This window comes from Drosophila navojoa, chromosome X, assembly GCF_054131105.1.
Source record: "Drosophila navojoa isolate 15081-1374.11 chromosome X, UAZ_NAV_1.0, whole genome shotgun sequence".
NCBI lineage: Eukaryota > Metazoa > Arthropoda > Insecta > Diptera > Drosophilidae > Drosophila > Drosophila navojoa.
In genome coordinates this window covers 7,177,879-7,199,156 of record NC_142895.1, presented here as the reverse complement: position 1 = coordinate 7,199,156, position 21,278 = coordinate 7,177,879, and the positions used below count along the sequence as shown (strand labels likewise).

The 21,278-nt window shown below is 39.2% G+C and overlaps 1 protein-coding gene across 1 annotated transcript in view; it reads left to right on the top strand.

Annotated features, from left to right (window-relative positions):
• Positions 1-21,278, top strand: part of nAChRalpha7 (nicotinic Acetylcholine Receptor alpha7) — a 162,084-nt gene that overhangs the window by 90,138 nt on the left and 50,668 nt on the right. The window contains 2 exon segments of the mRNA XM_089263333.1: positions 15,849-15,893; positions 19,321-19,430. Of these exon segments, the coding sequence (XP_089119459.1) occupies positions 15,849-15,893; positions 19,321-19,430 (155 nt within the window).

The window sequence follows — 21,278 nt, the reverse complement described above, 5'->3', positions numbered from 1 at the left end:
ATTATTACGTTCTGCTCGTGGCGACATTCCAATGCACATCACGTCGCACACCTCATGCCGGCAAATCACTATAAGCTCTCACACACACACACACACGCACACAGACACACAGAGAACGGCTCGTCGTTCCTTTTTCCCGGAGTGCAATGGCTTTCTGGCATACGCAATTTGCAACTGCTTGGGGCTGGTGCCAGCCGTATTTCGACATTAATTGAGAATGTTATATGCCAGGCACACACATACACACATACACGTGCACACTGATTGGACTTGGTTTGCCGTAAAGCCTCTAAATATTTGCCGCAAAGGGTGAGCCGCGTGCCCGCTGTAAACAAAATTGTGTATAAAAATATTGTCTGTGTTGTTTATGCATATATAATAATAATAATAGCTGCCAGCTGCCATAAATAAACAAGCCCGAGCGCGTGAAGTGCTCGACTAGGAAATACCCCGACGCACTTCACACGGTATTACATTTCAAGCTCTGCCCAGGGCAAGAGGTTAGTGAATAGCTGCGATTGTATGTGTCATGTGGAATGAAACGCAATGGAATGGAATGTGGAAACATAATAACAATGACAATTATAGCTTTCAATAATATGATAGAATAATAATTATTATTCTAGATTCCCATAGTAAAGTCAATAAGCTCAGCCCAAGCTAAATCGATGCAAGCTCAACGCAGCGACTGTTTATTCCTGGATATCTCCTAGTCATGCACGCCCACCTAGAGCACTCTTTCCCATTTGTGCCTGACACTTTGCCACTTGCCAGTCTTGCACATCATATTGTCGCCAGTGCGCCCCAACTTTCGCAAATACCACGATAGTGGGCGTGGCAAGGGTGGATGATGGGCTGAAGGCGATGGTGGTGTGTGTCATTGAGCAGGCAGCTAATTAATATGTTGAAGTAGTATTAATTACGCTGCTGTCCGCACTGGTTTGAGTGCGTTCAATCAACACAAGTGACAAGTGACTCTGAGCACGCACGCACTCACACACACGCACTCGCACACGCACATACATACATACACATGAGCTTGTCCAGCAGACAGTTGAAATATAATAATAAACAACTAGTTAATGCCTCACATATCTAATTGGCAATTAACTTGATGCGCCTATCGTTTTATAACAAATGACTATTCAAACAATAAGCCCAATTTAACCAGCAGACATTGAACACGCCTCCCACTCCACAAATAAAGACAAGCGAGCAGCCCGCCCACCCATTGGTTAAGATGAGCGCAGCTGCTGCGGTCGGTTGACCAACGGAACGAAATAGTGATGGAGAGAGAGTGGGAGGGAGACGGAGAGTGACTGAAGTGGAGTTGAGCACAACTCTATCTATCTCTCTTCCACTCGCTTATTCTATCTGTTCTACGTATGTGTGTGTGTGTGTTTGTGTGTGTCTATTGTGTACGATTGTAATGCAAATGTGAATTGGCAACTGTACGTTGCATGCCCCAGAGGGGGGCGAGCGGGCGGGCGGTCGTTGCAAATGTCGTAAATTGTGCAAAGTTGGAACTGTCAACTGTTGACACTTTATGTGACAAAATAGCAGCATTTATGTTCACTAAAACTAATGTTTGCATGTCGCAACTGTTAGCTCGCACTCAAACACACACTCTCTCTTTCTATTTATCTGTCACCCTCTCTCTCTCTCTCTCTCTCTCTCTCTCTCTCTCTGTGTGTGTAACACAGCTTCACATAATGCATGTAATTGCTCTGGCACGCACCGTTATGCTGCACACTAACAGCCTGACTTTGAGTGACACAGCTTAAAGTAATGGCTGCTCCATGGTATTGTCTGGCCCAATGGCCAATCGATTAAGCAGCAGTCAATGTAGTTGGCATAACAATTTGACCATGGCATAAAAGCCAGCAAAGACAACATAGTCTATTATTGTAGTAGCTGATTCAATGGAATTATTAAACGTATATGAGTACCAGCTTTAAGATCTTGTGCGTGGTTATCTGTTAGCTTTGACTAAGATAATTTTAAGATGATTTCATATGCTTATATGAATTTTTTAAAGTTGAAGTTGACTTGGAGACATTCACGTATCAAACTTGTGCTGCTGTTCGCCATTTCCTGAATGACCATTTATATTCGCTTCTTCTCATCCAATGAAAAGCTAAATGATCATAGCTGGCGAGCCATTTCAGTCTCGCTTAACAGCACGATGGACTACAGTTGCTTGCTATGCTTGTCTCTCTTCCACTTTCGGCGTGCATCCTCTGTTGTGATACTTGTGCAGCAGCCGGTACTATCTTTATCTCCCTCTCTCTCAGGTAGTTTGATATCTTTATAGCTTCTTAGCTACAGCCCAGCAATGCGCTGCGCTAGACAAAAACGCAAACTCAAGTGGATATAATTTTCAGCTCACTTTAACACAGCTCCATCAGTTGCAGCCAATCAGGACTTAATGTAATTAAGTTCATCTTCATTTTTTGAAAAGATCATATCATAATGTACGCATCATACGATCAAATTGACATACGAAGCCATAATCTGGTCCATAAAATGTAAAGTCGAACTGGGTGGGTGTCGCAACATATTTGATTAAATAAAATCTACTTTAATAATATAATCAATTAAATCATTTATATATTATGGAGTTTATTATCAAGTTTTCCAACACACAATTAAATCTATAATCAGTCTATCACAATCATTATTGAATTCTGAATAATTTATCAATATAAATTCGAGTAATTATGTAGAGCGCCCACGGCATAACAATATGAATAAATTCGTGAGCGTTAATGAATTGCTCTGTATATTTAATGCGCGCTGCCCGATCATAATTGTTGGGTCGCTCGCTCGGTCGATTCGTTTTTGCCATATGAATTCATAATTTCGCGAGTTGCTCTTTTTTTTTTTCATTTTGCCCATGTTTTTGCTCTTGTATTATTTTACTTTATTATTATTGTTTCTCTTTTCTGTTCATTTTTTTTTTTTTTCGGCATTTCGACTGCCGGCATTAAAACAATTAAATATGGATGAAAGCACGTTGCTGAAATATGTTTCACTAAGTGTCGAAAAACTTTGGCATATCAAATTACGCGACGCTCTAACAAATAGAGAACACACACACACGCATACCTCCTACTGTGCCGTGCCACATGTCCAGTTGTCTTTGGTTGACCACCGCGAAACCTATTTGCCATATGCACATGTCAGGCATCTGCTGTTCCTGTCTCTCTCGCGCTCTCCCGCTCGCTCTCTCTCTCTCTCTCTCTCTGTCTGTCATCTCTGTTTAACATATTATGGGCATAAAAGGCATTATTAAAGCACGCACGCAGCCGGCGCAGATAAGTATGCTACACATTTTGCCGGGCTTCATATACACGTGCGTAAGTATCTTTCTGTGTGTGTGTGTGCTTATGGATGCATGTCAGATTGTCAGCCGCATATGATACTGTGGCCCGCCCACCGCGCAAAATGGCCAACAACCATAAATTATACAAATAAACAAAAGCACTTTATACTACAAGCCGCAAGCGCCAGCACGCCCCGTTTGGCTGCTGCAACCCACCTCATCAGCATCTTTGGCTCTTGCAATTGAAATGCGCACCAGCGGATAAATGCCATATTATTATTTTCTGTTTTAATATTTTCGAGCTATTTGTACCCTGTTGATTATGCAAATGCGACAAGCGGGTATGCTAATGAATGAGAATAATGTGTACTTTCTTTACATATACAATATATGTATATATATAAATACATTATATTATCAAAATAAAACTAACAAAAAGTTGGATTTAGTAACTAATATAATAATTAGGGAGTATCATACTGTCTATACAGCTAGACACATATACACATCCATATGTATGTTTGTATTGCATATGAATCTGTTTTATATGTTTCCTGTCTGTGTGTTTGTTTGTGTGAAGCGTTTATTAACGAGAGTTTTGCTCGACTTGTAAACCAAATTTGTGCACAATTCATGCCATTTTCAGCAGTTCTTATTGCAGTTGTTGTCATTCACAGCGGTCACTTGTATTGTATGTTTGTTCGGAAAAGAAAAAAAAAAAAAAACAGAAAAAAAACAGTATATGCACATATTTAGCATGAAGTAAAGCAAAAAGTTAATATCATTAATTAATTGCATGCCAAGCACATAAACGCTTAAAAGCCCATTCACTTATTTATGCCATATTTCATTTATATTTTTTCATTTTGCCTGATGGGTCAAAATAGTCTGTAACAGAGCTATAATAACTCTTAATGCATATTGAGTTTACGCCATTTGTAATGCGATTTCAAGCACTTGAGAGTGAAAGAGAAAGTGCGATCAGCCATCAAAATATACACATGCAAATATTAACAGGCATCTACATACATATATGGACATATTCATAGCAGCAGCTGTCTGCCCTACTATAGCAATTGACAGCAGTACTTGAGAAGTTAATATGATTATCTCGCTCGCACACTTATGTGTAAACGCGCAACTTCCAATAGGCAGTGATCTCAGTAGTCATGTGCAATATACAGCCGAAGTTAGTCTTGATCGCAATAAGTCTGAGTAGAGCAGACATATTTACTCTGTATTAGCATGTTTGTTGCAATGCTTGTCTCGCTTACACACATGCAACTTAGACATGCAACTTCCCATGGGCAGGCAATAGTTGATCGGCACGAGCCAGACTAGAGCACACATAGCTGTGCAGAATTTCATACATATTTTCTCTAAAGGTAGATACAAAATGTTTAATTATAAATTTTTAATTTGAAACTGCAACAAAACTATGCAAAGCCAATTCCTTAATTCGCCAGCTGATGAGCTTTTATAGCAACTGTAGCCAGTTATCTCCCTCTCTCTTTCTCTGGTACTCTATCTCTTCTTCTACACATTAAACGTTGACCGCAGCATCTGTAAGTATGTGTGTGTGTGTGTGTGTGCGGTCGTGTGGTTTGTTTACCGTTCTAATTAATTGTTGAGTTGCTTTCACCCACTCGCACGCCTTTTCGCCAGCGCTTCTGCCTTTTGCCTTTGCCTGTGTGAGTGTGTGTACGCGTGAGTGTGTGTGTGTGTGTCTGGCAGATGCTCATTTAAAATTGCATTTGACGCTGAACAAAATGCGGGCAAATTACAAAATATTTATCGCCGATGCCAACACGTCCGACGCAATCAACTGACCCCTCGCTGACCATCACGTCGGGCCGTCCCCCATTGAATTTAGCATATATTAGTTTTATGCAATGCCACAAAACAAGCCTCTTTACCCCGGTGCACCACTGCGGCCCTGGGCTGCCGCTCCATGCTCCCGTCCCCGTTCTCTTTTGCCATTTGCCACTATGCATCTGCAGTTCCAGTTGCAGTCCGAAAAACAATCATTTCTGTCAGCAAGCATTCCATTCCATTCGCCTGCTTCTCCCCCATTCGCCCAACGCTCTTGACCACTATGTCGCTCTCGCTCTAGCGCCTGGCAATGGCGGCGCCCGCCTCGTATTTGCGTTTCGTTTCGCTATTTCAAAGTTTGCTTTTTTCTCCTCTTTTTTTATTTTGACAAATTTGCTCAACAATTTGAACTGCTAACTATGGAAATTTACAGTACGAGCACACATGCATTTGTCAGTATGTGCGGTGTGGGCGTGGGCGTGGGCGTGTGTCGGTGTGTGTGTGTGTGGGTGCGTGTGTGAAAGCTTTTAATTTAGTGCATAATTGCGTAATCATTGTGGCAGGGGCAAAGACAGGGCCAGAAATGTTGGCAAAACTCGTCCATCCGATTTTTGTTTCTTTTTTTTTTTTTAGTGCGGCTAGAAACAAATTCAATTAAATCCAATTAAAATAAATAAATAAGCCAGTTTCGTGGCGGCGTAAAATTAAATTTTGGCACAGCATCAAATAGAAAGGCGCAGGCAGGGGGACGCTCGGTCCGGAACAAGTCCATGAATAGTTCGAATGTGGCACAAATTATTTCTGAATTCGGTTTCGTATCATTGCACAATCTCTCGCTTGCGCTTCCCATCCTGCCTTCCCCTTCCAGCAGCTGCACAATAATGTGTGTGTGTGTGTGTGTGTGAGCATATATCTATCTACCGCTAGATAGACAGCTATGTCTATCCCACTCTCTCTCTCTCTCTCTCTCGTCCTCTCACCTAATTCCCTTTGTGTGCACTCTTTTGGGTATTTAATTAGTTGTTTTGCTTTTGCATTCCTTTTTGTGTTGCGGTTTTCTCCCCAGTTTGAAAACGATTTACACAATGCAATCAAAATCAACATTTGGCAATAAAAATAATGATTGTAATGACAGTAATGATGATGAGTGGATTGGTTAGATAAGATTATTGAGAAATTAAAAACAAAAACAAAATGTTGATTTTATTTTTAAATGAAAATAATACTTGAAGTGATGATAGTGATTGTGATAATGTAAATGCATGAATTTGAAATCAGATTAAATAAATAAAAACTACAATTTGCAAAATGTTTACTAAAAAACAGTTATAATTTCAATTTTAAAAGTAATCTTAATTACTATGATAATCAGACTAATCATGATAATGTTTGTTAGCTGCAACTAAATTCTTAATGGTCTTGTTTTTTCATTAATTAAAGCACTTTCATTATATCCAACGCCATTTGATATCAAAGCTCTCAGCAGTGCCAATGTCAATGCACTTAAATGCTTGCCAACACTTCTGTCAGTGTTTTGCACAGTGTACTACAAACATGCATAGAGGCATTCAAAAAACACTGTAGCAATCAGATCCGCATACATATGTTTGCATGTATGCAGTTGTCTACTTCCATGTGCATCTGTGTGTCCTCTCTCTATGTGAGCTTGTGTTTGTGTGTGTGTGTGTGTGTGTGTGTTTGTGTCTGTGTGCACCTTACACAAGCGAAATAGGTCCGTAGCATAAACAAAGGCGCTATTTTTAAATAAAGCGATGCCGACACACTATACACACGCACACACAGCCATTCACAGACACAACACAGCACACACATACACACACTCGCACACTCGCATAAATACACTTAGTTTCATTCAATTAACGTTGGCCAGAAAACGAGCTGCCGCGGAATGGGAGCGCACGAGTGTGAGTGTGAGTGCGAGTGAGTAAGCTTGTGGTTGAGCATGGTTTGCTGAGAGCATACTCTGTCTGCTCTGTTGCATTGCTCGTCTAGAGTTTCGCTCACTCGCTCACTCTCCACACGCTTCACACTCTCCACACTCTACACACTCTCCACACTCTCCACACTCTTCACACTCTCCTCACACACTTGCTCGCTCGCTTGATCCATCTCTCTTGCGCTACTTACTGCATCTGCGGCTTGGTTTGTTTGTGTGCAATTCTGCTGCCGTTGCTGTGTTTGCTGCTGTCGTGGTTTCTGCCGTTATTCAGCTTTGCATACGCTGCGTGCCGTTTTTTTTTTTTTTTTCATCGCTTGTTTTTTTTATTCTGTCACTGGTGCTGCTCCAGTTTGCATGTTTTTGTTTTTGTTCTCGCTCCTCGTGCAGTTGCTGTTTGCATAGACAATTGTAAAACAAAGCCAGCCAGCAGCACGTGAGCTTAAAGAGCCCGACGCACCGACAGCGACAGCGACAGCGACAACGGCAGCGCTGTCGATGTCGATGTCGATGTCTGTGTTTTAGCACTGTAAGCGCTTTGATTGTTTATTTGCGTCAGCTCGCACAATACTAATTTCTCTATTCTTACTCTCCATACATGCACATGTATCTGTCTCCCTCCCACTGCCGTCGCGGACGACTGTCTGGTTAGCTTTTGCTGTTGCCTTTGATTTGCATAGTGGCCGCAGTGGTCGCAGTCGCAGACTCTTAAATGCACATATATATATAAAGATTTGTATATATGTGCATATATGTTTTTATGCGTGTGTGTGTGTGTGTGTTTCTCTACCAGTCGCACATTAAATCGTTGGCCATTTATCAGCTGCCAATTGGCTTTAAAGCTGCTGCGCTCAACTTTTCCAATAAGCAACTTTTATCGCCAGCTTGTGTTGCCATATCAGCTGCACACACACGCACACACACGCACACATACACACACGCACATTTGGCAAATGTGTGTAACTGGGGGCACACAGGTACGCACGCTGTGAACTCGACCGAGTCAAGGTGAAGGCAAATGTCAGCAGCCCACACACAACGGAAGTGTGCAAGCAGCAGCAGCAGCAGCAGCAACCGCTGCCGCCGTCGCGGCCGTCCGCCTACCAAATGCGGCGCTCCTCGTTTCGCTTTTAATTTCCTTTGAAGAAAACTTATCCCCCAGCACGAAATGCCAAAGAAATAGCAATAAAAGAGAAAGAGAGAAAAAAAAAATATATATATACATATATATAAAACGAAATGCCACCGGAACTTAAAACCTAGTCCTGCTGCAGAGCAAGAGAATAACTTTTGCTTTTTAAGCAGCGACAGCAACAGCAACAGCAGCAGCACAGGCAATGTCAATGGCAACAGCGTCGCTGCCGACGTCAACGCAGCTGCGACTGCCTGTGTGTGTGTGTGTGCGAGTTGAGTTTGTGATTTAAAAAGTGCATTTGATACCCGTGGCAATGGCAATGAATTCTGTCTTAGCCAAAGCTTATTCTCTTTGCGTGTGTGTCTGTCTGTGTGTCTGTCTGTGTGTGCTTGTATGCTTTAGCAGCCCACGCTCACACTCTCGGTCTCGCTCTCGCCCTTGCCCTCTCCACTGCCCTCTCCATTGCCCTTTCGCTTGCCTGCTTATGTAGCGCTGTCATTTGCACGTGGCCAGCGGGCGTGCGCTGCCAGCTTTTGTTCTCGTCTTACTTTTCTTTTTTCTTCATCATCTTCTTCTTCTTCTTTTTTTGTCAATTCCACTTGCTTGCTGGCCCAGTCCTGTCCGCCTGTCCGGCAGCAAGGCCAACATGGTAACGTGACTGGACTGGACCAGCAGCTCAGCTAGCTCAGCTGGCAATCGGATTCGCTTGGCTCATTAACGAGGCGCACAGCACAGCCAGAAGAAATCCTCTCATAGGTGCTTTAAATGCCATTTGCTGATGTAAATGTATGAGAATAAAGCAAAAAATTGCATATCAAAAGTAAAAATAACAAATAAATAAATGAAATATTGCAATTTTGTATGCATTTCAAGCACTGAGATTTAAGCTCAACGGTTAGATTAAAAATATGAAAAAATAATGTATAAGCGAGGTTTGTTCAAGCAGTTTAGGAAATGTTGAATGTGCATATGCATATTGGATTTACCATCTGCGATTTTCTATAATCTCTTTGCCGTATTCAACATTCGATAGTATATATTCAATATTAGTGATTCGATTTTCTATATTCGATTTTCGATATTCCATTTCGATATGCAATTTTTCAGTTTTTTTCGGCTCTTGGTCTTGCATTTGCCAATAATCTATTTTCTGTATTATTCTTTCGATATTTTATACTCGATATTTAACTTTGATATACGAATTTTCCGATATTTTGATTACTTTGAAAGTGATAAAATTAATAATCATAAATGAATGAAGACAAAAAGTTTAAATTATAGTAAATTACAAAACACATGAAGTTTTCCAATAGTTTTAGAGCATACCTCGTACATCTATATATATATATATAGGGTTTTTCTACGCAGCTATTAGTATTGTGCGGAAAACTCATCGGCTCATCGAACATTTTAAATAATTCATAGCGACTTTAGTGCCGCTGAAAAGGAGCAAAACAACAAGCGACAAACAACAAATAACAAACAACAAATAAAACGCGCACGCATCAATGGAATCGCATAATTCCGCGGGCATCCGCCAACAGTGAATAAATTGAACAAACAAATGCTGTTCATGAATTAATTCAACTGCTAGTCGAATATTCATTGCACTCGTTAATTGAGCGAAACCAGAAATAAATTTGGCATGCATTTCTCGATGATTGATTGACGTTGATTGATGATCGCGGCTAGCAGGCCGAGCAATAAATTAATAAATAATAAATTAAAATATAGGTATATGCCATGATTGAGTGATTGATGATGAAGGATGTGGATTAAATAAATATACAAAAATAATTTATAAATTCATATGAATATTCACAGATATATATATAGACTATATTGGCGTTTGATTGATTGATTGATGATTGAGTAGATAAGATTATTAAATATGAAAACATCATGTTAACATCACTTAATTTGTATGTACATATTATAGAGAATTAAGCAGACATATAGAAGTTTGTGTGATGATTGAATGATTGATTGCTAGATGAATGTAGGCAAATGATTGAAGATGACATCTTAAAGATTGAGCTGTATAATTGATTGAGCTGTATAAAAATAAAGAGTAAGAGGAACTACATTGAAAATCATAAAGTAACATTTAACTACTTTATGATTGATTGATTGATGGATAATGGAACGAGTAATGCAAGGACTGATATAACTGATGATGAGATTGCAAAATAGTTATTTGTCAATAAATATATATATGCATTCATACATAAAAGTATATGTCCAAGTGATTGACTGATTGAAGCTCGTGTGATAAGTCCTTAAAATAAGAGCTAGCGCTCAGATTTTGGCTTGCATCGATTAAAGGAAGCAAATGAATAATGAATCATCTACGATGTGATTATTACATCTCATATATCATGATCTTTGTGTTTGATAGACAGCAGTGATAGACAGCAGTGCTTTGCTTGATATCGATTGACAATTGCTTAGCTGACAATTTTTGCAATTATGTCTAAATGCTCCACATTCAATAATAGCAAATACTTAATGCATACACTGTGTGTGTGTGTGTGTGTGTGTGTGTGTGTGTGTGTGTGTGTGTGTGTGTGCGAATGAGAAATGTGACTGGCAAAAAGGCAAACAAATTTTACGTTGATTATAATGTGTGGATGATTTATGAGATGAATGGGGCCGGGGGCTGAGCTGAGCTGAGGGAGTGGCAGGCGGGGGCTGAGGCCTATGTTTGATGACGAATACAACATGTAATTCGCATATACATGACAAATGACTTGCCATTTATGGGGCTGGCAACAACAACAACAACAACAACAAATTGTGACAACGTTGACACAAATAAAAAGAGCCAAATGTATCGACAATCATTGTAAAATCAAATTCGAAACTCATGAGAACCAAGCAGCAACAACAATTAAACCTATGAGGGAAAGGGAGAGAGAGAGAAAGAGAGAGAGAGAGAGAGAGAATGCGATAATGACAATTTGCAATGATTATTTTCATGTTGCAACTGTTTCATTTGCTGCTGTTGTTGCATGCTCCACAACTCGACCTAAATACTCAAAAGATATCAAATATCTTGAATGACATACTCTATAGGAATGAATGAAGATATATCCATTAAGCATGAATATTTTTAGGTATGGTGGCCCTTTTGCCCTTTATTCGACCTCTGCTTGAATTTGTTTTCAAAAAGTTTTTGTTTTCTCACTCTTTGATGATTTTCTGGTCAGCTTCATTAATCCATGTGGCCATTAGCTGCCATCGGAACGCTGATTTTTGAGGGGCACTGTGCTATGACGAAGATGATGAAAAGTTGCGCAACTTGAAAGTTTTTCATATGAAAATCTGGAAAATAATTAATAACCGTCTGTATAAAACATTTGTTTATGTCTTATATAGGATGTGAAGAGTTTCATACAGATGTTAATGGGGGCTACGGCAGCTATGTGTATGTGAATAGTGGACTTAAGTGTGATTATATACAATTTAAATACGTATGAAAGGAGCACTAAACTTGAGTTGGAGAGGCGGATGGTCCGATAGGCGGATGGATCACATAATATGGCTACTTAATAGAGACTGGCACGTCTCTATCTATTTATTACATATACAGTAGAGCTCAGACAGTTTGAAATGATAGGGGAATCAGTTTTTGCTTTGATTTACACAGAAATTGAAATTATCGATAATTATCGAGAAAGAACTTCTTTAAGAGGATAGAATTTTTTCGATCTATTGCGATTTTTGATTTAGCGGGGTTACATATTATCGAGACTCGACTATGTTTTTACAAAGTCAACTCTGATTATCTATTTTCAATGTCTTCATTGGTCTTGTAGAAGTAATAAAAGTAGTACCAAGACCCCAATATCTTACCTATTTGTTATTCAAGTTAATAATAAATTACAAATGAATTAAAAATTAGTCACTTACAATTTTGGCCTTGGGCTTTTGGCTTCATATACAACCGGGAGGGTTAAATGAAACTTTTGTTTACTTTGTTTGGCTCAACTTAAATTATAATTAGAATTAGTTCAGAGTTAACAAAACCAAACAGTAGATACAGGTAAATTTAACAAGCATACACACACACACACACCCTCACACACACACACACATTTTCAAGCCTTTGCTTTGATTGTGAGTTGCACATTTCAGGATTCACCTCATCCAAATGCCAATTTGCTTTGCCATTGCGGTCGTAAGGGTGTGTTGTGTATATGGGTGTGTGTATGTGTGTGTGTGCCTGCTTGGAACTGAGAAACCTTTTTACAATTTATAACAGATCTTGTACAATTTCCTACTCATGCTCTAGGGGCCACGCATACTTCCGCCTTTAAACAGCAACAATGTTGTTGTTGTTGTTGTTGTTGTTGTTGTTGTTGCCATTGCTATTGCTGTTGGGTTTGATTTCCTGTTTTTGGGCAAGCGCTTTTAGTTTGCCATTTAACAAACCGCAAGCACACATTCGTCACCTAAACTGAGGATTTGGCCAGCGGGCAGAGGGCAGAGGGAGGAGTCGTTGGCATTTGCCTGCTTGTCGATTTCTGTTGTTGCCACTTACAAATTGGCTTCTGGCCACAAAATGCCCTCGTTTGGTCACAAGTAGCAGCCACAGCCACAACAGCAGCAGCGCCAGCGCCAGCATCTAATAAGCCAAAAGGTCAAACAGTGTTGCCAGAGCAAAGCAGAGTAAAGAGAGAGAATCGTGAGTCCAGAAAACGCTGCAATTTGGTCGACAAACAAACTTTGAATGCCCGGCACGAAGGGCACATCCTCATTGCGAGGAATTCAGTTTTTAATTTATATGTTAATCATATCGAGCTGGCGCCGCGAACGGACCAGAGCCAGATGAGCCTGAGCTGTCCACACGGTTTGATTATGAAAATGTCATGTAAACAGTCAACAGGGCTGTTTGTTGGCTAAATGAATCGAATGCTGCCAGCGAACGCCTCGAATGCAATTTGGCCAGCTCATTGTCTATTTTGATTTCCGTTCTTTAATGAGACACAAACAGCAGCAGCAACAACAACAGCAACAACAACAATCTCTGGCCCTGACAGACGCTGAGCAACGCTTTTGTGTGCGCGCTCATCAATGCGTCTAACGGTGCGTATACATAACTGAATGATAATCATTGAATTCGAAATATATTGATTCATTCGGCAAATATTATATTTAATCTTGAGCATCAAAGTCAAGCAATACCTCCACAATTCAATGGAATTCAATATAAAAAAAATAAAAGTAAAATAAAATTTCCTCTTCTGGTTTTTTTGACTCTCTCTCTCTCTCTCTCTCTCTCTCTGGTCTGTCTGGCCTAATGCCATTAGCAATTTAATTCAGTAATTTGCTTGAGCTTGTTTATTTCTTTCCGAGCTATTTATGTGTTTAACAAATATTATTGAGGCCAGGCATGCGGCAAATTGTGCACAATACTTGACAATTCAATAGGTGAAGCCAGCGAGCAAATAGAGCGCAAATCGTAATAAATAGCAGACAGTGCAAATATGTACTTCTATATATGTATATGTGTGTGTAGAAATGTATATACTAGAGATCGGCAATTAGCTTCGCTAGCGAGGTTTTTAATGCAGACATCATTAAAGCAGCCTCTGCAGCTGATGAAGCTTATATACATACATATACAAATGTGTGTCGGAGCTGGATCTGGTTGACTGCTTTCCATATTCAGATATATATATGTATATATATATACATATATGTATAGCTAGCTAGGCTCTAAGACGAGTTGCATGTGTTTCTTTAGCCTCTTTCTCTCACCCTCTCTCTCTCTCTCTCTCTCTCACACACTCTCTAGCTCTATCTCACTCTCTAGCTCTCTCTCACTCTCTAGCTCTCTCTCACTCTCTCTCTCTCACTCACTCTCTCTCTCTCACACACTCTCTAGGTCTCTCTCTCTCTCTCTCACTCTCTGTCACACTTTTCGTAAGAGACCTACATGCCATCTCTTTCTCTTCTTCAATTCAGCTAACAAAGCGCCCTTCTATGTGATTCTGCTCTGCTTTAGCTGCAGAATAGATCCACAGTTCAACTTTGACCTTTGATCCTTTGTCTATTAAATTTGATGCGAGCCAGCAAGAGTGATAGTAGCTTCCATAATTACACTTTAGGCTCTGCTTAAGTTATCGATAACGACAATTTAATTGTATTTTTTTGCAGTGTACTAAGCATATGCAAATAGTGGATATGCTACTTTCGATTAAACTTTGAAACGACCCAGCAACAATATTAATATTTTCAAAAGTTAATTTCCATTTTACTTAAAATTCTTTATAGTCAGATAAGCAACCAAAAATTATAGAAAAATCGTAGATATTTTGAACAGAATTTTAGTAGAGCTCGAGCTCGTTGTATAGAGAATTGCTTACCTTGAGGAGAGCGTACATAATACAGAAAGAGCTGTCATATCCAAGTATGTTTATCCCCCAATTGCAATGGACACTGAGGAGAAAGGGGAACTACTTGGTCGGAGCTGTGGATGCAGTCAAACTGAGTCTAGAGTCTAGTCAAGAGCCAACATGACAATGACAATGCGGAGCTAAAGCTCATGGCAGGCGTCCAGTTTCAAGACTAATGAGGGATTACTTCTAGTTCCAAAGTTCCAAAAGAGAACTAAACAATTCATATGAGCTCTAAGCTACTTGAACTACTTTAAATTGCAAGCAGCTCACCATCATTAGTTCGGTGCATTCATATAGCTGCCATGGCAAGCGCTAAAGCCAGAATCTTGTAAATATTATCCAGTTGAAGTGATGTGCTGATAATGACATGAATGCAACTGTACAATAAATGTTAAATAAATAACGTAAATTTTAAAAAATATTTGTTTTATAATCAATTCTTTTGCTCATTTCTGCTCAAGCACTCAGTAGGCAAGATTAATGAGTTTTCAAATTTTCTTAATTAAACTCACTGTTGGTATTCTCCTCCTTTATGTCTCCCCTCCCCCCTCTCTCTCCCTCTCACTGTATGCACTGACAAAGCCTCAAGCTGTGAGCCAAAGAGCTTTGCTCGCTCGCTAATCAACCTTGACTGGCAGGCAAAAATTATTTAAATGCACGTCAAGCAGAGATGAAAATGAAAATGAAATTGAAATTGAAATTGCTCAAAAGGATGTGAAAATTGCAGTTTTACGCATTCATTGGGGCAGAAAGCGGATGTCAGCAAGTGTTTGTGGTAAACCGTTCGAAATTAAACAAGATTCAGTGATCAAAGTTCACTTGAAACATAATAATATTCGATGTGCTTTGCTCTACCTACCTACCTCTCCCTCCCTCTCTCTATCCTTTGACAATGTCAAAATGTTTGCTAAATGCCAATTGAGAATGTTTAAATTTCATTTGCATGCCATTAACTTCGAGTGTGTGTGCAGAGGACTAAGCCCGGCGCTGTTTAGCCAAATAATTTCTATTGACTTCGCTCAAGTTGATTTCAATTTGTCCACCTTGAGCCAACACAGTGGGAACAATTGATTGTGTGTGTGTGTGTGTGTTAACTAAAAAACTTTTAAAGCCATTTCAAATTGTCATTTTCATAGATTATATTGATATTACGGCTACGCATTCATTTTCAATTTTCTCATTTCTCTCTCTCTCTCTCTCTCTCTCTCTTTGCAGGATGAAAAGAATCAGCTGCTCATCACAAACATTTGGCTCAAATTGGTAAGTTTGAAAGTCGTTTAAACTTGAAGTATTAAACAATATGGAAAAGAAGCATTAGTCAAACCGAGTGGCTGCTCTCTCTATCTCTCTCTCTCTCTCTCTCTCCCTCTCTTTGGCGCACATATGAGTCTTGGCCAAAAGAGATTTGTTGCCATTCGAGCCATAAATTTGCCTCGGCCTAAGGCCTCAGTGCAACAAATGAAATTGCCGCAATTTGTCAAAAACCAACAAAAACAGCAACAAAATAAGGAAATACACATATATATATACACTGCGCAAAAAAAGTGGCACTTGCCAAATTAAATGAGGGAGAGCTTGAGAATGAGAGAGAGTGAGAGAGAGAGAGCTAAAGAAATCACTTAATAGCTTGAGAGATGCGAAAATTGCGTAAATGCCACAAATGCCATCCAGCCATGGCATTTGTTTTCCCGCTCGCTTAGCTTTTCATGCGTTTTCCCGCACATTTTCCATTCGCATTTGCATTCGCAAAGCCACCGCCACAGTCGCTCGCTGAGCCCGCAGCTAAATCCTTTCAATCCCACGTCTTTTCGCCATGCTCATCCAGCGAGCTGCGGGCGAGGGGCATGCGGCATGCGGCATGCGGCATGCGGCATGTGACATGTGGCAAGGCGGTTGCAACAAATCAAAGGCCTTGCCACCTAATTGGCAAATCATGCGGCAACATAATTAGCCCGCAAAATGCAGCTTACATTCAGATATAAATACATATATAAATACATATGTATATATATTGAATCCCATCTGAATCGATAATAAACTCCGCTCGCTTCTAATGCACTAGGCACAAATATTTTCAGCATATTTGCCCTAATTGCAATTGTCCAGAACTCAAATCTTGATTAAAATCACTTCAGAGTTTGTGCAAATATTTTGTCAAATTGTGCATGAAATGAAATTGGCAGATAGTAAAGCCAGCTGGGGACATAGCTGGGCAGAGCAGAGCTAAGAGGAAGCTAGAGTATGCTTGAGATAATTCTGATAATATCTGGATAGATTCGAAGAGAAGTTGTCTGAGCCCATTGCAAATAAGAAATCCATGCCATGTTGAAATGCATGCAACAAGCAGAAAAAGGCGTGGCAAGCCGCAAAATGACTTTGCTCTGTTCGTCTGTATGTTTGATCGCATCAATCTCAGAACCCATAAGAGCTAGAGACTTGAAATTTTTGTTGTAGATCCTTGCATAGCATGCCTAATGCGGGCTTGTTTAAAAAAAACGATAACTATTATTATTTTAGAGCTATCGATTAAAAGGATTATCAGAAATCAGCCAACTCGTGTAAATCTTAAACAATTTTGATTTTTGTTATATTTGCACGAAACTGAAAGAGTCTTGTATATTTTGTTGCCTAAGAATAAACACTGATTCATAAGTTAGATATCCGTCCAGCAATTTAGTTACATTTAGGTATTCCTATTCCATCTGGGGTAACTAACGAAGCAAACATTAATTTCATATAATTAAGCGAATCGTATGAAGCTTCTAATTATTACTATTATTAGATTAAATCTACACACATACATATATTATGATATATTTATATACATATACGTATGTGGATGGCAACACTTTCTGCCCAGACAGCACTTAAGACTTTCGCCATCAAATTAATTATAGTGCCTTTGGACTTACAGCGTCTGGGGCTTACTGGGCGTTCCGCTTTCGGGGGCAATCAGAGAAGCGTTTACGTATGTTTGAATGATTAATATTTGTAATTATGCGATAGGTAAATGGATGGCAATCGCTTCTTGTATTGATTAATCGCAGCGATCAAATGCAAACACGACAATTTCTGCACATTAGCAATGGCCAGCAAATCGATGCGCTAATCGCCTTAAGCGTCACAAAAGCAACAAATTTAATTACGATAACGGGCTATGCGCCAAAGAGTATACCAGAGCACACCAATACACACACACACACACACACACACACAACTCTCTCACACAGACGCAGCCATAAATGCGCACTTAACGATGATTGATGATTAACACACCTTCCTGCCATTGCAAATGCCCGATCAATGGGACGAGGTGTGCGCGTGTGTGTGAGGGTATTAGAGACTGTGCTGTGTGTAATTGCGTGTGTGTGTGTGTGCGCGGCCTGTGGTCACGGCTAATTGATATTTTGGTTGATTAAAAACTCACGGAATAGGCTCCGGCTCTGAACAACGCAATTGATGCGGTGCTAAATACAGTTTGGAATTACAATTTGAAAACTTCTGTTGATTGAGAAAAGCTTTCAGCATATTATACTGAAATATCTCTGCATTTTTTTAGTCTTATGATTTTGTTGTGTTAGTCTGTCAGTCTCTAAATCAGTCAGTCAGATGGATTGCCTTAACATTGTCCCTCAATCACAGCATCAATCATGTTTATCAGTGTGTCTGCCAGTCTACTAATCAATCACTTCGCTGATTGACTAATCAGTCAAATTCTTCCACATCAATCAGTTTGTAAATCAATATATTTTTATGTTGCTTAGTTTCTCAATCATTCAGTCAGTCTCTTATAAATTCAATCCATCAAATTATTTATCAACCACTCAATCATTATTCTCGGTTATATATTATTCAGTCAGTTAGTCAATCTGTCGCATTGTTAGTCATCAATCAAACGGTAATTCAATTATAAAGTTCACCAGTCTGGCAAGCAGTTATTCAGTCACTTACCCCATCAGTCACTCATGCAGACTGTCAATCAAATCAGTGAACTTAACTGTGAACCGTTTCATCAAATATTATTTCATTGACTCAATTAATCTACTGATGCCATACAATCTGTAAATTTTAAAGTCAACCATCATCAATCATTTTCCCATTGTTTGTCATGTGAGATCAATCAGGTGCAAATTCCCTCTATCTTGCACTAGCTCAATCAGTAATTCATTCAGTTCATCAATCAAACCTTCTCTCTGTCTCAAGATCATTCAATCAAACATTATGTATGTTATTCAATCCATCGGGCAGTCTATCAATCAAGAAAACTTTTTAGTCTTCATCAATCAGTCATTCAATTAGTCTACCCTGTTTTCTTAGTTGTTCAATAAATCATGTATATGGACTTCCATTACACTTACCTTGGTACAATCGTATTATCACTTTAAATTGAAATCTCTTAAAATATCAAAATGAAAAAACCCATTTGGTTAGCATAAACAATTTGCATCGTAAAATCGTTTCGATTCATTTCGCCTTCGTTTTGTATTTGCTTTAGTTATTCCACAAATGGACTCTAATTAATTAAGTCGGACGTCAGTGACAGAAATCCTTTTGTTGCTTGGCATTATGACCCGCTCTCGCTCCACCCACTTCTAAAGTAAACAAAAGGCCGCACATCAATTTACTATCTCAATGCATTAACATTTTCCTTTTTCTTTTTTTTTTTGTTTGTTTCTGTATTTTATAGGAATGGAACGATATGAATTTGCGTTGGAATTCCAGCGAGTTTGGAGGTGTCAGGGATTTGCGTATACCGCCCCATCGATTGTGGAAACCCGATGTGCTTATGTACAATAGGTGAGTGCAAAGTATCGATCAATCTATTTGCATTATTGAAATACCGAGTAAAGCAAATAAAAATAAATTCAAAAAGGTCAAATAAAAATGTATACATCTATATCTTTAGTATTTCATAGATATTATAGTAATGTATAACTGATGTAGATGTAGAATCGAACTGAAAATCATAGTTATCATAATAAAAAAAAAAACATTTGCCACAAGCCCAGGCAATATGTCCAAGCCCAGAAATATACATATATAAGACTTTGATAAGAAATACACTCGAGTCTCGATAAGTCGTACTCCCCTAAATCAAAAGTCGAATTAAATAGAAAAAATTCTATCCTCTTGAAACAATATTGATAATATTAATTTATATTTGAATAGAAACAAAACTAATCCCCTTGCCATTTCGAATCTTCGGAACTCCACTGCAATAATATCTAAGATTATGTAGCGCAATATACCTTTCAACTCCAAGAAGTTGTAATAGAACCTCAGTTATTTGTTTTTATTTCGATCTTAAATAATCTAATCAATCAATAATCGATAGCTCAGAAATAACTGTTAGTCGGCTCTCTATTTTACTCACACTTTAAGAAAAAACTCATAGAGCAACTGATTGCTTTGATTCTTACACGAGATCGTGATAAGCACATCAGAGAGTCCATCATCGTATCGCTCCCGAAACTATAGAGCGTGAGACGAATATATCAACCGATAAGCAAAGCGAAGAGAAACGAAGACTCTTGCTCAGAGCGAGATGATTGAATATGGTTTCTTTCAAATAACAGTTATTTGCTAATATCTTATTTATGAGCAGAGTCTACATAGATACCTATATTATACAGACTCAACCAGAGTTGGTCTATAGATCGCCTATCGTATGCCTGTATTGTGCAGCATCTCCTAGAGTATATCCGCCCTCACCTCACCCGCCTCTTCACACCTCTAAATTAATTTATTTAATCCCGTCCTCCTTTCTCCACAAACTACAGTAATACAATTATATTATTTTCTGATACCTGATTACAAATCGTAGGCTGTCAGCATGCGCTGTCGGGTATTACCAAGTCGAGTCGACTCCCTGGGGCACTTGAGCACTCTCACTTATTTTCGACTCTCAAAAGGCTGTCAATTTCCAATTCTGACTTCAATTGGATTTCTCTCCTTTGTCTTCGTGTTTGCTCAATATGATATTGACTTAGATTTAAGATGCGAATCGAATTGAAGTCCCTTGATTTATGCACAGGCATTATTTAGCAAATGGCTTTTCACTTACGTCTCGACTGATTAAAGCCCAAAGGGTTCGCCTAATAATATCAACAATTGCAATTGAAAAAAAAAAAAACAAAAAAGGAAAACGGAAAACGAAAATAATAATGACATCAATGAGGACAGGCAATAAAAATGATTGCGACTCGATAAAGGAAGAACAAGAGCGTTGCCGCACACCTGAACTCGGCTGGGTGGGGGGCGAGGGGCAGGTGATGATGATGCTGCCACCTTGATAGACGGCAGCCAATTCAATTCGAGTTTCTACTCTGTTGTCTTTTGGTTTTCAGCTTCTTTTATGGCCACACTCCGCTCCTCCGCTCTCCTCTTCCGTCACCTCGCCGTGCGATGCTTTATAATTCTGCCATAAACGAGAGGAAAAAATTCGAGCGATTATTGCTGTAGCCGTTGCTATTATTGTTGTTATCATTATTGGCTTTGTGGCTGAGGCTTTATTGCTTTATTCATATAATTTTATTTGCATTCGCAACTTGTTTCTCTCTCACTCTCTCATTTTCTCTCTCGCTCTCTCTTGCTCTTTTGATAATAACGAAATTGTGTTTATTTTGGAAAAATCCTTTTCATGTT